Source organism: Macaca fascicularis, chromosome Y (genome assembly GCF_037993035.2).
Source record: "Macaca fascicularis isolate 582-1 chromosome Y, T2T-MFA8v1.1".
Taxonomy (NCBI): Eukaryota; Metazoa; Chordata; class Mammalia; order Primates; family Cercopithecidae; genus Macaca; species Macaca fascicularis.
The window spans coordinates 1,390,706-1,403,727 of record NC_132903.1 but is presented as its reverse complement, the minus strand read 5'-3'; the positions used below and the strand labels follow the sequence as shown (position 1 = coordinate 1,403,727).

General features: G+C 51.4%; 1 protein-coding gene across 1 annotated transcript in view; it reads right to left on the bottom strand.

The window, feature by feature from the left end:
* Positions 1 to 11,769, bottom strand: part of LOC102123281 (acetylserotonin O-methyltransferase) — a 30,057-nt gene extending 18,288 nt beyond the window's left edge. The window contains exon 1 of the mRNA XM_045384386.3: positions 11,554 to 11,769. Coding sequence (XP_045240321.3) covers positions 11,554 to 11,622 — 69 coding nt within the window. The 5' untranslated portion in view covers positions 11,623 to 11,769. The remainder of the gene's footprint in view (positions 1 to 11,553) is intronic.
* Positions 11,770 to 13,022: the final 1,253 nt, after the last annotated feature.

Here is a 13,022-nt window from a genome sequence, read left to right as displayed (position 1 = left end):
TCGGCTCACCGTAACCTCCGCCTCCCGGGTTCAAGTGATTCTCCTGCCTCAGTCTCCCGAGTAGCTGGGATTACAGGCCTATCCCACCATCCCCGGCTAATTTTTATATTTTTAGTAAAGACGGGGTTTCACCATGTTAGCCAGGCCGGTCTGGACCTCCTGACCTCAAGTGACCCGCCCTCCTCAGCCTCCCAAAGTGCTGGGATGACAGGCATGAGCCACCACGCATGGTCCTCTCTCTCTCTTTTTGAGACAGTCTTGCTCTGTCGTCCAGGCTGGAGGACGGTGGCGTGATCTCAGCTCACTATAACCTCAGCCTCCTGGGTTCAAGTGATTCTCCTGCCTCCCCGTCCCGAGTAGATGGGATTACAGGCGACCACCACCACACCCAGCTAAGTTTTCCATTTTTAGTAGAGACGGGGTTTCTCCATGTTGGCCAGGCTGGTCTTGAACTCCTGACCTCAAGTGATCCACCCGCCTCAGCCTCCCAAAGTGCTGGGATGACAGCCGTGAGCCACTGCGTCCAGCAGCTCTTGTTCTAATAACTTTGTATTAACTAATTTTTTCTGTTAAGGGTAGAGAAAGTTTTATTCTATTAAGGTTGGATTAATAATAATTAATAATTAATTAATAATAATTCTATTAAGATTGTGTTAACTTGTTTCGTTAAGTTTTTATGGTTGTTATTCTGTGAATTATATTAAGGTTGTCTTAGCTCCTGTTTTATTTGTATTAATTAATTACTCTATTAAGGGTGTGTTAGGTTATTCTGTTAAGGTTTTATGAGTTCTTGTTCTTATGAAGCTTGTATTAAGATGTATTCTATTCAGGTGGTATTACCTTTTTTGTTAAGCTGTTATTAATTCCTGTTTGCTTAAGATTGCATTGACTGCTTGTTACAGTAAGTCTGCATCAAGTTTATTCTACTAAGCTTGTATTAGCGCCTTTTCTATTAAAGCTAGATTAGGCCGGGCGCGATGGCTCACACCTGTCATCCCAGCACTTTGGGAGGCCGAGGCAGGCAGATCACTTGAGGTCAGGAGTTCGAGACCAGCCTGGCCAACACAGGAAAACCCTGTCTCCACTAAAAATACAAAAAGTAGCCAGGCGTGGTGCATGCCTGTAATCCCACCTGTTCAGAAGGCTGAGAATGGCATGAACCAGGAGGCGGAGGTTGCAGTGAGCTGAGATCGCACCACTGCACTCCAGCCTGGGCGACAGAGCGAGACTCGGTCTTTAAAAAAACAAAAAAGCTATATGAATTCTTGTTCTTTAATGTTGTATTAACCTTTTAAAACTAGCATTGTGTTCTGTTTTATTCATTAAAGTTGTATTCATTCCTGTTGGGGATGGGTGAATTAATTGTTCTTTTAAGGGTATATTAAATGTTATCTTCTTACGTCTATGTTCACTCTTGGTCTATGAAAGTTGCATTAACTAATTGTTTCTGTTAAGGGTGTACTAAGCTTGATCTTTTTTTTTCTGCTCCCAAAAAGTTTTATTATTATTATTATTATTATACTTTAAGTTCTGGGATACATGTACAGAACATGCAGGTTTGTTACACTGGTATACATGTGCCATGGCGGTCTGCTGTAGGTATACACCTGCCATGGTGGTCTGCTGTGGGTACACACCTGCCATGGTGGTCTGCTGTGGGTATACACGTGCCATGGTGGTGTTCTGTAGGTATACACGTGCCATGGTGGTGTTCTGTAGGTATACACGTGCCATGGTGGTGCTCTGTAGGTATACACGTGCCATGGTGGTCTGCTGTAGGTGTACACCTGCCATGGTGGTGTGCTGTAGGTATACACCTGCCATGGTGGTCTGCTGTAGGTATACACCTGCCATGGTGGTCTGCTGTAGGTATACACCTGCCATGGTGGTCTGCTGTAGGTGTACACCTGTCATGGTGGTCTGCTGTAGGTGTACACCTGCCATGGTGATCTGCTGTAGGTACACACCTGTCATGGTGATCTGCTGTAGGTATACACCTCTCATGGTGGTCTGCTGTGGGTATACACCTGCCATGGTGGTCTGCTGTAGGTATACACCTGCCATGGTGGTCTGCTGTGGGTATACACCTGCCATGGTGGTTTGCTGTAGGTATACACGTGCCATGGTGGTCTGCTATAGGTATACACGTGCCATGTTGGTCTGCTGTGGGTACACACCTGCCATGGTGGTCTGCTGTGGGTATACACCTGCCATGGTGATCTGCTGTAGGTACACACCTGCCATGGTGGTCTGCTGTGGGTATACACGTGCCATGGTGGTCTGCTGTAGGTATACATGTGCCATGGTGGTCTGCTGTAGGTATACACGTGCCATGGTGGTTTGCTGTAGGTATACATGTGCCATGGTGGTCTGCTGTGGGTATACACCTGCCATGGTGATCTGCTGTAGGTACACACCTGCCATGGTGGTCTGCTGTGGGTATACACGTGCCATGGTGGTCTGCTGTAGGTATACATGTGCCATGGTGGTCTGCTGTAGGTATACACGTGCCATGGTGGTTTGCTGTAGGTATACATGTGCCATGGTGGTCTGCTGTGGGTATACACCTGCCATGGTGATCTGCTGTAGGTACACACCTGCCATGGTGGTCTGCTGTGGGTATACACGTGCCATGGTGGTCTGCTGTAGGTATACACGTGCCATGGTGGTTTGCTGTAGGTATACATGTGCCATGGTGGTCTGCTGTGGGTATACACCTGCCATGGTGGTCTGCTGTGGGTATACACCTGCCATGGTGGTCTGCTGTAGGTATACACCTGCCATGGTGGTGTGCTGTGGGTATACACGTGCCATGGTGGTCTGCTGTGGGTATACACGTGCCATGGTGGTGTGCTGTAGGTATACACCTGCCATGGTGGTCTGCTGTGGGTATACACGTGCCATGGTGGTCTGCTGTGGGTATACACCTGCCATGGTGGTTTGCTGTAGGTATACATGTGCCATGGTGGTGTGCTGTAGGTATACACCTGCCATGGTGGTGTGCTGTGGGTATACACGTGCCATGGTGGTCTGCTGTGCGTATATACGTGCCATGGTGGTTTGCTGTGGGTATACACGTGCCATGGTGGTCTGCTGTGGGTATACACGTGCCATGGTGGTCTGCTGTGGGTATACACGTGCCATGGTGGTCTGCTGTGGGTATACACCTGCCATGGTGGTCTGCTGTGGGTATACACCTGCCATGGTGGTCTGCTGTGGGTATACACCTGCCATGGTGGTGTGCTGTAGGTATACACGTGCCATGGTGGTTTGCTGTAGGTATACACCTGCCATGGTGCTCTGCTGTAGGTGTACACCTGCCATGGTGCTCTGCTGTAGGTGTACACCTGCCATGGTGGTCTGCTGTGGGTACACACCTGCCATGGTGCTCTGCTGTAGGTGTACACCTGCCATGGTGCTCTGCTGTAGGTGTACACCTGCCATGGTGGTCTGCTGTAGGTGTACACGTGCCATGGTGGTCTGCTGTGGGTATACACCTGCCATGGTGGTCTGCTGTGGGTATACACCTGCCATGGTGGTGTGCTGTAGGTATACATGTGCCATGGTGGTTTGCTGTAGGTATACACCTGCCATGGTGCTCTGCTGTAGGTGTACACCTGCCATGGTGCTCTGCTGTAGGTGTACACCTGCCATGGTGGTCTGCTGTGGGTACACACCTGCCATGGTGCTCTGCTGTAGGTATACACCTGCCATGGTGGTCTGCTGTAGGTGTACACCTGTCATGGTGGTCTGCTGTAGGTGTACACCTGCCATGGTGGTCTGCTGTGGGTACACACCTGCCATGGTGCTCTGCTGCAGGTGTACACCTGCCATGGTGCTCTGCTGTAGGTGTACACCTGCCATGGTGGTTTGCTGTAGGTGTACATCTGCCATGGTGCTCTGCTGCAGGTGTACACCTGCCATGGTGGTCTGCTGTGGGTATACATGTGCCATGGTGCTCTGCTGCAGGTGTACACCTGCCATGGTGCTCTGCTGTAGGTGTACACCTGCTATGGTGGTTTGCTGTAGGTGTACATCTGCCATGGTGCTCTGCTGCAGGTGTACACCTGCCATGGTGGTCTGCTGTGGGTATACATCTGCCATGGTGGTGTGCTGTAGGTATACACCTGCCATGGTGGTTTGCTGTAGGTATACACGTGCCATGGTGGTTTGCTGTGGGTATACACCTGCCATGGTGGTCTGCTGTAGGTATACACCTGCCATGGTGGTCTGCTGTGGGTACACACCTGCCATGGTGGTCTGCTGTAGGTGTACACCTGCCATGGTGGTCTGCTGTGGGTACACACCTGCCATGGTGCTCTGCTGCAGGTGTACACCTGCCATGGTGCTCTGCTGTAGGTACACACCTGTCATGGTGGTCTGCTGTAGGTATACACCTGTCATGGTGGTCTGCTGTGGGTATACACCTGCCATGGTGGTCTGCTGTAGGTATACACCTGCCATGGTGGTCTGCTGTGGGTATACACCTGCCATGGTGGTTTGCTGTAGGTATACACGTGCCATGGTGGTCTGCTATAGGTATACACGTGCCATGTTGGTCTGCTGTGGGTACACACCTGCCATGGTGGTCTGCTGTGGGTATACACGTGCCATGGTGGTGTTCTGTAGGTATACACGTGCCATGGTGGTCTGCTGTGAATATACACCTGCCATGGTGGTTTGCTGTAGGTATACATGTGCCATGGTGGTTTGCTGTAGGTATACACCTGCCATGGTGATCTGCTGTAGGTACACACCTGCCATGGTGGTCTGCTGTGGGTATACACGTGCCATGGTGGTGTTCTGTAGGTATACACGTGCCATGGTGGTCTGCTGTGAATATACACCTGCCATGGTGGTCTGCTGTGGGTATACACGTGCCATGGTGGTCTGCTGTAGGTATACATGTGCCATGGTGGTCTGCTGTAGGTATACACGTGCCATGGTGGTTTGCTGTAGGTATACATGTGCCATGGTGGTCTGCTGTGGGTATACACCTGCCATGGTGATCTGCTGTAGGTACACACCTGCCATGGTGGTCTGCTGTGGGTATACACGTGCCATGGTGGTCTGCTGTGGGTATACACGTGCCATGGTGGTCTGCTGTGAATATACACCTGCCATGGTGGTCTGCTGTGGGTATACACGTGCCATGGTGGTCTGCTGTAGGTATACATGTGCCATGGTGGTCTGCTGTAGGTATACACGTGCCATGGTGGTTTGCTGTAGGTATACATGTGCCATGGTGGTCTGCTGTGGGTATACACCTGCAATGGTGATCTGCTGTAGGTACACACCTGCCATGGTGGTCTGCTGTGGGTATACACGTGCCATGGTGGTCTGCTGTAGGTATACACGTGCCATGGTGGTGTGCTGTAGGTATACACCTGCCATGGTGGTCTGCTGTGGGTATACACGTGCCATGGTGGTCTGCTGTGGGTATACACCTGCCATGGTGATCTGCTGTAGGTACACACCTGCCATGGTGGTCTGCTGTGGGTATACACGTGCCATGGTGGTCTGCTGTAGGTATACACGTGCCATGGTGGTTTGCTGTAGGTATACATGTGCCATGGTGGTCTGCTGTGGGTATACACCTGCCATGGTGGTCTGCTGTGGGTATACACCTGCCATGGTGGTCTGCTGTAGGTATACACCTGCCATGGTGGTGTGCTGTGGGTATACACGTGCCATGGTGGTCTGCTGTGGGTATACACGTGCCATGGTGGTGTGCTGTAGGTATACACCTGCCATGGTGGTCTGCTGTGGGTATACACGTGCCATGGTGGTCTGCTGTGGGTATACACCTGCCATGGTGGTTTGCTGTAGGTATACATGTGCCATGGTGGTGTGCTGTAGGTATACACCTGCCATGGTGGTGTGCTGTGGGTATACACGTGCCATGGTGGTCTGCTGTGCGTATATACGTGCCATGGTGGTTTGCTGTGGGTATACACGTGCCATGGTGGTCTGCTGTGGGTATACACGTGCCATGGTGGTCTGCTGTGGGTATACACGTGCCATGGTGGTCTGCTGTGGGTATACACCTGCCATGGTGGTCTGCTGTGGGTATACACCTGCCATGGTGGTCTGCTGTGGGTATACACCTGCCATGGTGGTGTGCTGTAGGTATACATGTGCCATGGTGGTGTGCTGTAGGTATACACCTGCCATGGTGCTCTGCTGTAGGTGTACACCTGCCATGGTGCTCTGCTGTAGGTGTACACCTGCCATGGTGGTCTGCTGTGGGTACACACCTGCCATGGTGCTCTGCTGTACGTGTACACCTGCCATGGTGCTCTGCTGTAGGTGTACACCTGCCATGGTGGTCTGCTGTAGGTATACACGTGCCATGGTGGTCTGCTGTAGGTGTACACGTGCCATGGTGGTCTGCTGTGGGTATACACCTGCCATGGTGGTCTGCTGTGGGTATACACCTGCCATGGTGGTGTGCTGTAGGTATACATGTGCCATGGTGGTTTGCTGTAGGTATACACCTGCCATGGTGCTCTGCTGTAGGTGTACACCTGCCATGGTGGTCTGCTGTGGGTACACACCTGCCATGGTGCTCTGCTGCAGGTGTACACCTGCCATGGTGCTCTGCTGTAGGTGTACACCTGCCATGGTGGTTTGCTGTAGGTGTACATCTGCCATGGTGCTCTGCTGCAGGTGTACACCTGCCATGGTGGTCTGCTGTGGGTATACATGTGCCATGGTGCTCTGCTGCAGGTGTACACCTGCCATGGTGCTCTGCTGTAGGTGTACACCTGCCATGGTGGTTTGCTGTAGGTGTACATCTGCCATGGTGCTCTGCTGCAGGTGTACACCTGCCATGGTGGTCTGCTGTGGGTATACATCTGCCATGGTGGTGTGCTGTAGGTATACACCTGCCATGGTGGTTTGCTGTAGGTATACACGTGCCATGGTGGTTTGCTGTGGGTATACACCTGCCATGGTGGTCTGCTGTGGGTATACACCTGCCATGGTGGTTTGCTGTGGGTACACACCTGCCATGGTGGTCTGCTGTAGGTGTACACCTGCCATGGTGGTCTGCTGTGGGTACACACCTGCCATGGTGCTCTGCTGCAGGTGTACACCTGCCATGGTGCTCTGCTGTAGGTGTACACCTGCCATGGTGGTCTGCTGTGGGTATACATCTGCCATGGTGGTCTGCTGTGGGTATACACCTGCCATGGTGGTCTGCTGTGGGTATACACCTGCCATGGTGGTCTGCTGTGGGTATACACCTGCCATGGTGGTTTGCTGCACCCATCAACCTGTCACTTACATTAGGTATTTCTCCTAATGCTATCCCTCCCGTAGGCTCCACTTTTTTTTATTTTTTGAGGATACTGGGTCTGGGTCTGTCTGCCAGGCTGGAGTGCTATGGTGTGATCTCGGCTCACTGCAACCTCTGCCTCCCAGGGTTCAAGAGATTCTCCTGCCTCAGCCTCCTGAGTAACTGGTACTACAGGCACCTGCCACCATGCCCAGGTAATTTTTGTAGTTTTAGTAGAGATGGGGTTTCACCATATTGGCCAGGCTGGTCTCGAACTCCTGACCTTGTGATCCACCCGCCTCGGCCTCCCAAAGTGCTGGGATGACACGCGTGAGCCACCGCACCCAGCCAAGGGGATACTCAATGTTATCTTCTTATGTCTGTGTTCACTCTTGGTCTATGAAAGTTGCATTAGCTAATTGTTTCTGTTAAGGGTGCACTAAGTTTGATCCTCTTAAGGTGGTATTAACTCTGCCTTAACTCTGGTTCTGTTCAACTGCTGACAGCTCCCATGACATGGTATCATGTGCCCTAAAGTGATTGTTCTTCCAAGATTTCGGACCCAGCAAACCCCCTGTGAACCAGCGACAGGCTTCGAATGAGCAGTCAGTAGCCCCAGCAGGCTGGGTCAAAGGAGGCAAAGGGAGCAGGTGACTGTTGTCTGGGACAGTAACAAAAACCCACCTCTACTAAAAAATAGAAAAATTAGCCAGACATGGTGGCGCGTGCATGTCATCCCAGCACTTTGAGAGGCCAAGGCGGGCAGATCACGAGGTCAGGAGATGGAGACCAGCCTGGCTAACACGGTGAAACCCCGTTTCTACTAAAAATACAAAAAATGAGCCGGCATACAAAAAATTAGCCGATCGCGGTGGCGGCGCCTGTAGTCCCAGCTACTCGGGAGGCTGAGGCAGGAGAATAGCGTGAACCCGGGAGGCGGAGCTTGCGGTGAGCCGAGATCGCGCCACCACACTCCAGCCTGGGGGACAGAGCGAGACTCCGTCTCAAAATAAAAATAAATAAAAATAAAAATAGAAAAATTAGCCAGACGTGGTGGCGTGTGCCTGTCATCCTAGCACTTTGAGAGGCCAAGGTGGGCGGATCACCTGAGGTCAGGAGATCAAGACCAGCCTGGCTAACACGGTGAAACCCCGTCTCTACCAAAAATACAAAAAATGAGCCAGGCGTGGTGGTGGGCGCCTGTAATCCCAGCTACTTGGGAGGCTGAGGCAGGAGAACTGCTTGAACCTGGGAGACAGAGCTTGCAGAGAGCTGAGATTGTGCCATGGCACTCCAGCCTGGGCAACAACAGTGAAACTCCATATCAGAAAAGTAAATAAAAATAAAAAATAAATTAGCTGGGCGTGGTGGCAGGCACCTGTAATCCCAGGTACTCAGGAGGTTGAGGCAGGAGAATCGCTTGAACCCGGGAGGCTGCTCCACGTATGGGTGGCTGGGGAATAGGTATTTCCAACCCTTGGGGGCCTAGGGATAAAATTCAGGGGCTCTACAAACAAGAAACGAGAAGAGATTTCACTCTGATTTTCACTACCTCTTCCTAAGATGGGCTATTCCCGCCAACCATGAGCGTACTTCAAGCCACAGCTGTGATACAAGAGCCTGAGGGAGCCACCGGGTGCGGTGGCTCACACCTGTCATCCTAGCACTTTGGAGGCCGAGGTGGATCAACTGAGGAGTTGGGAGTTCGAGACCAGCCTGACCGACCTGGAGAATCCCCGTCTCTACTAAAAATACAAAATTATCCGGGCAGCACCGGGCGTGGTGGTGGGAGGCGGAGGTTGCGGTGAGCCAAGATCGTGCCCCTGCACTCCAGCCCGGGCAACTAGAGTGGAACTCTGAAAAAAAAAAAAACAATAACAAAAAAACAAAAAATCCTGTGGCTTGCTGACAGAGAACCCACAGATATTTTCATGTCACATGAGAGCTGTTGCGGATGTCTCAAAATACCGCCAGCACATGACCCCCTTGCACAACGCTGCTGGTTTTTCTGTTTTTGTTTTGAGACAGAGTCTCACTGTGTCGTCCAGGCTGGAGCGCAGTGGCAGGATCTCGGCTCACTGCAACCTCCGCCTCCCGGGTTCAAGGGATTCTCCTGCCTCAGCCTCCTGAGCAGCTGGGATGACAGGCACCTGCCACCATGCCTGGCTAATTTTTGTATTTCTAGTAGAGACGGGGTTTCACCGTGTTAGCCAGGATGGTCTCAAACTCCTGACCTCAGGTGATCCTCCCGCCTCAGCCTCCCTAAGTGCCGGGATGACAGGCGTGAGCCACCGTGCCCGGCCAAGATCTGCTGGTTTCAGTATCCTCATCGCCACCACCTGCAGCCATCATCTTGGTGTTGCTGTCACGAAGCAGTGGAGTTTTGTGTTGTCAAAACTGCAGTTTTACTCAAGAAAAAAAAAAAAACGGCGATTGCATGAGAGAAGCCCATTCCCTCAGCCCATGAAGTCAGCCACAGATGCTTTCATTCCAATCGCCTCTTTAGATCTTTGGAAACTGCAGTTGTTCAACATCTGGGCTCACCTCATCAAGACCACTGTACTGTTTAATACCGTTACCCAACGCACTGAACACCCATTCGTGGAGGAAGCTTTAAAAAAAATAAACGTATCCTGGCCGGGCGCAGCGGCTCATGCCTGTCGTCCTAGCACTTTGGGAGGCCGAGGCCGGCAGATCCCTTGAGGTCAGGAGTTCAAGACCAGCCTGGTCAACATAGTGAAACCCCCCCAACCTCTACTAAAAAATAGAAAAATTAGGCCGGGCGCGGCAGCTCATGCCTGTAATCCCAACACTTTGGGAGGCCGAGACGGGCGGATCACGAGGTCAGGAGATCGAGACCATCCTGGCTAACACGGTGAAACCCCGTCTCTACTAAAAATACAAAAAATTAGCCGGGCGAGGTGGCGGGCGCCTGTAGTCCCAGCTCCTCGGGAGGCTGAGGCAGGAGAATGGCGTGAACCCGGGAGGCGGAGGTTGCAGTGAGCTGAGATCGCGCCACTGCACTCCAGCCTGGGCGACAGAGCGAGACTCTGTCTCAAAAAAAAAACCAAAAAAAAATAGAAAACTTAGTTGGACGTGATGGCACGTGCCTGTAATCCTAGCACTTTGGGAGGCCGAGGCGGGTGGATCACCTGAGGTCAGGAGTTTGAGACCAGCCTGGTCAACATGGTGAAACCCCGCCTCCACCAAAAATAGAAAAAATTAGCTGGGCGTGGTGGCAGGTGCCTGTAATCCCAGCTACTCGGGAGGCTGAGGCAGAACTGCTTGAACCCGGGAGGTGGAGGTGGCAGTGAGCTGAGATCATACCACTGCATTCCAGCCTAGGCAACAAGAGTGAAACTCCATATCAGAAAAATAAATAAATAAATAATTAAATAAAAATTAAAAATAAAATAATTAGCCGGGCTTGGTGGCGGGTGCCTGTAATCCCAGCTACTCGGGAGGCTGAGGCAGGAAAATGGCGTGAACCCGGGAGGCAGAGGCTGCAGTGAGCCGAGATCACACCACTGCACTCCAGCCTGGGAGACAGAGCAAGACTCTGTCTCAAAATAAAAAAAATAATAAAGAATAAATAAAAAAATAAATCTCTGACTTATCTCTATGTTTGCATTAAAGTAAAATTCATAAAATTCACCATTAACCATTCTTGTTTTGTGTGTGTGTGTGTGGGGTTTTCTTGTTTCTGTTTTTTCTTTTTTTTTTTTTTTTTTTTTTTGAGACAGAGTCTCGCTCTGTCGCCCAGGCTGGAGTGCAGTGGCGCGATCTCGGCTCACTGCAACCTCCGCCTCCCGGGTTCCCGCCATTCTCCTGCCTCAGCCTCCTGAGTAGCTGGGATTACAGTCATGTACCACCAAGCCCAGCTAATTTGTGTATTTTCAGTAGAGACGGGGTTTCACCATGTTGGCCAGGCTGGTCTCGAACTCCTGACCTCGTGATCTGCCCGCCTCAGCCTCCCAAAATGCTGAGATGACAGGCATGAGGCACCGCGCCCGGCCCAATGTACTCACATATATTGATTGACGTCTCATGTCTGCCTAAAATGTCTAAAACGAAGCTGCCCCCGGACCACCTTGGACACACATCCTCAGGACCTCCTGAGGCTATGTTGCAGGTGCACGTTTTTCCCGGTGGGAAATAAACCTCCTGAAACGATGGAGACTCATCATTTTTCTCGATCGACACCCCCCACAGTGGAACGTGAGTGTGATGAACGGAAGTCTACTCCCCTGCTTGTCCCACAGAGCGTATCCTACCTGGGACACCATGAAGCCGTTGGTGTACTCATTGAGGAGCCAATAGCCGTCGTCCCCTGAGGAACCCATGTCGTCTCCAATCCAGCCGCGGTGTCCGGAGCCTCTGGAGCGTTTGCTTCTAGGAGCACGGAGCCTGCTGGCAAGGTGGGAAAGAGGGACCTGCTCACGGCTGCTGTCTGAATCTCCCTGCTGGCTGCCCAGTACTCAAACAAAGACAGATCACTCTAGAAACTCGCATTAACCTTATTAGGGGATCACAAAGCGTGTCGGAATTCCCTGGCTTTCTGCGCGGGCCCTTCCGCAGCCCTAAAATAGTCTGCCTGAGGCCTCCCCTGAGCCTTGGAGTCATCAGCTGTAGAACTGATCCCAGACCAATACGCTCACCCCTCATTAGCACTAAACAAATCGTCTCACTGGGTGGCTCAAAAAACAGTTCTGTCACACTTCTGGAGGCTGGAAGTTCAACATCAAGATGCCAGCAGGCCAGCCTGGGCAACATACTGAGACCCTTTTTGTTGTTGTTGTTGTTGTTGTTGTTGTTGTTGAGATGGAGTCTCGCTCTGTCACCAGGCTGGAGTGCAATGGCACAATCTCAGCTCACTGCAACCTCTGCCTCCCAGGTTCAAGTGATTCTCCTGCCTCAGCCTCCCAAGTAGCTAAAATTACAGGCACCTGCCACCATGCCTGGTTAAATTTTTGTATTCTTACTAGAGACGGGGTTTCACCATGTGGGTCAGGCTGGTCTCGAACTCCTGACCTCGTGATCCACCCGCCTCAGCCTCCCAAAGTGCTGGGATGACAGGCGTGAGCCACTGCACCTGGCCTCCGAGTGATTTTAGAGGGAAGAATATAAACACAGCCTTGCCCGGGTGCGGTGGCTTTCCAGCAGTTTGGGGCAGATCACCTGAGGTCAGGAGTTTGAGACCAGCCTGGCTAACATGGTGAAATCCCGTCTCTACTAAAAATACAAAAATTAGGCGGGCATGGTGGCGGGCACCTGTAATTCCAGCTACTTGGGAGGCTGAGGCAGGAGAATGGCTTGAACCCAGGAGGCGGAGGTTGTGGTGAGCCGAGATCGCGCCACTGCACTCCAGCCTGGGGGACAGAGTGAGAGTCTGTCTCAAAAAGAAAGGAAGAAGAAAGAAAAGAAAAGAAGGAAAGAAAAGAGAGAGAGAAGGGAAGGAAGGAAGGAAGAAAGGAAGGAAGGAAGGGAGGAGAGGGAGGGAGGGAAGGACGGAAGGAAGGAAGGAAGGAGAGAAAGAGAGAGAGAGAAAGAAAACAGAAAGAAAGAGAAAGAAAGAAAGAAAGAAAGAAAGAAAGAAAGAAAGAAAGAAAGAAGGAAAGAAAGAAAGAAAGAAAGAAAGAAAGAAAGAAAGGAAAGAAAGAAAGAAACAAAGGAAGGAAGGAAGGAAAAGAAAGAAAGGGAAAAGGAAAGGAAGGGAAGGAAAGGAAAGGAAAAGAAAAGAAAG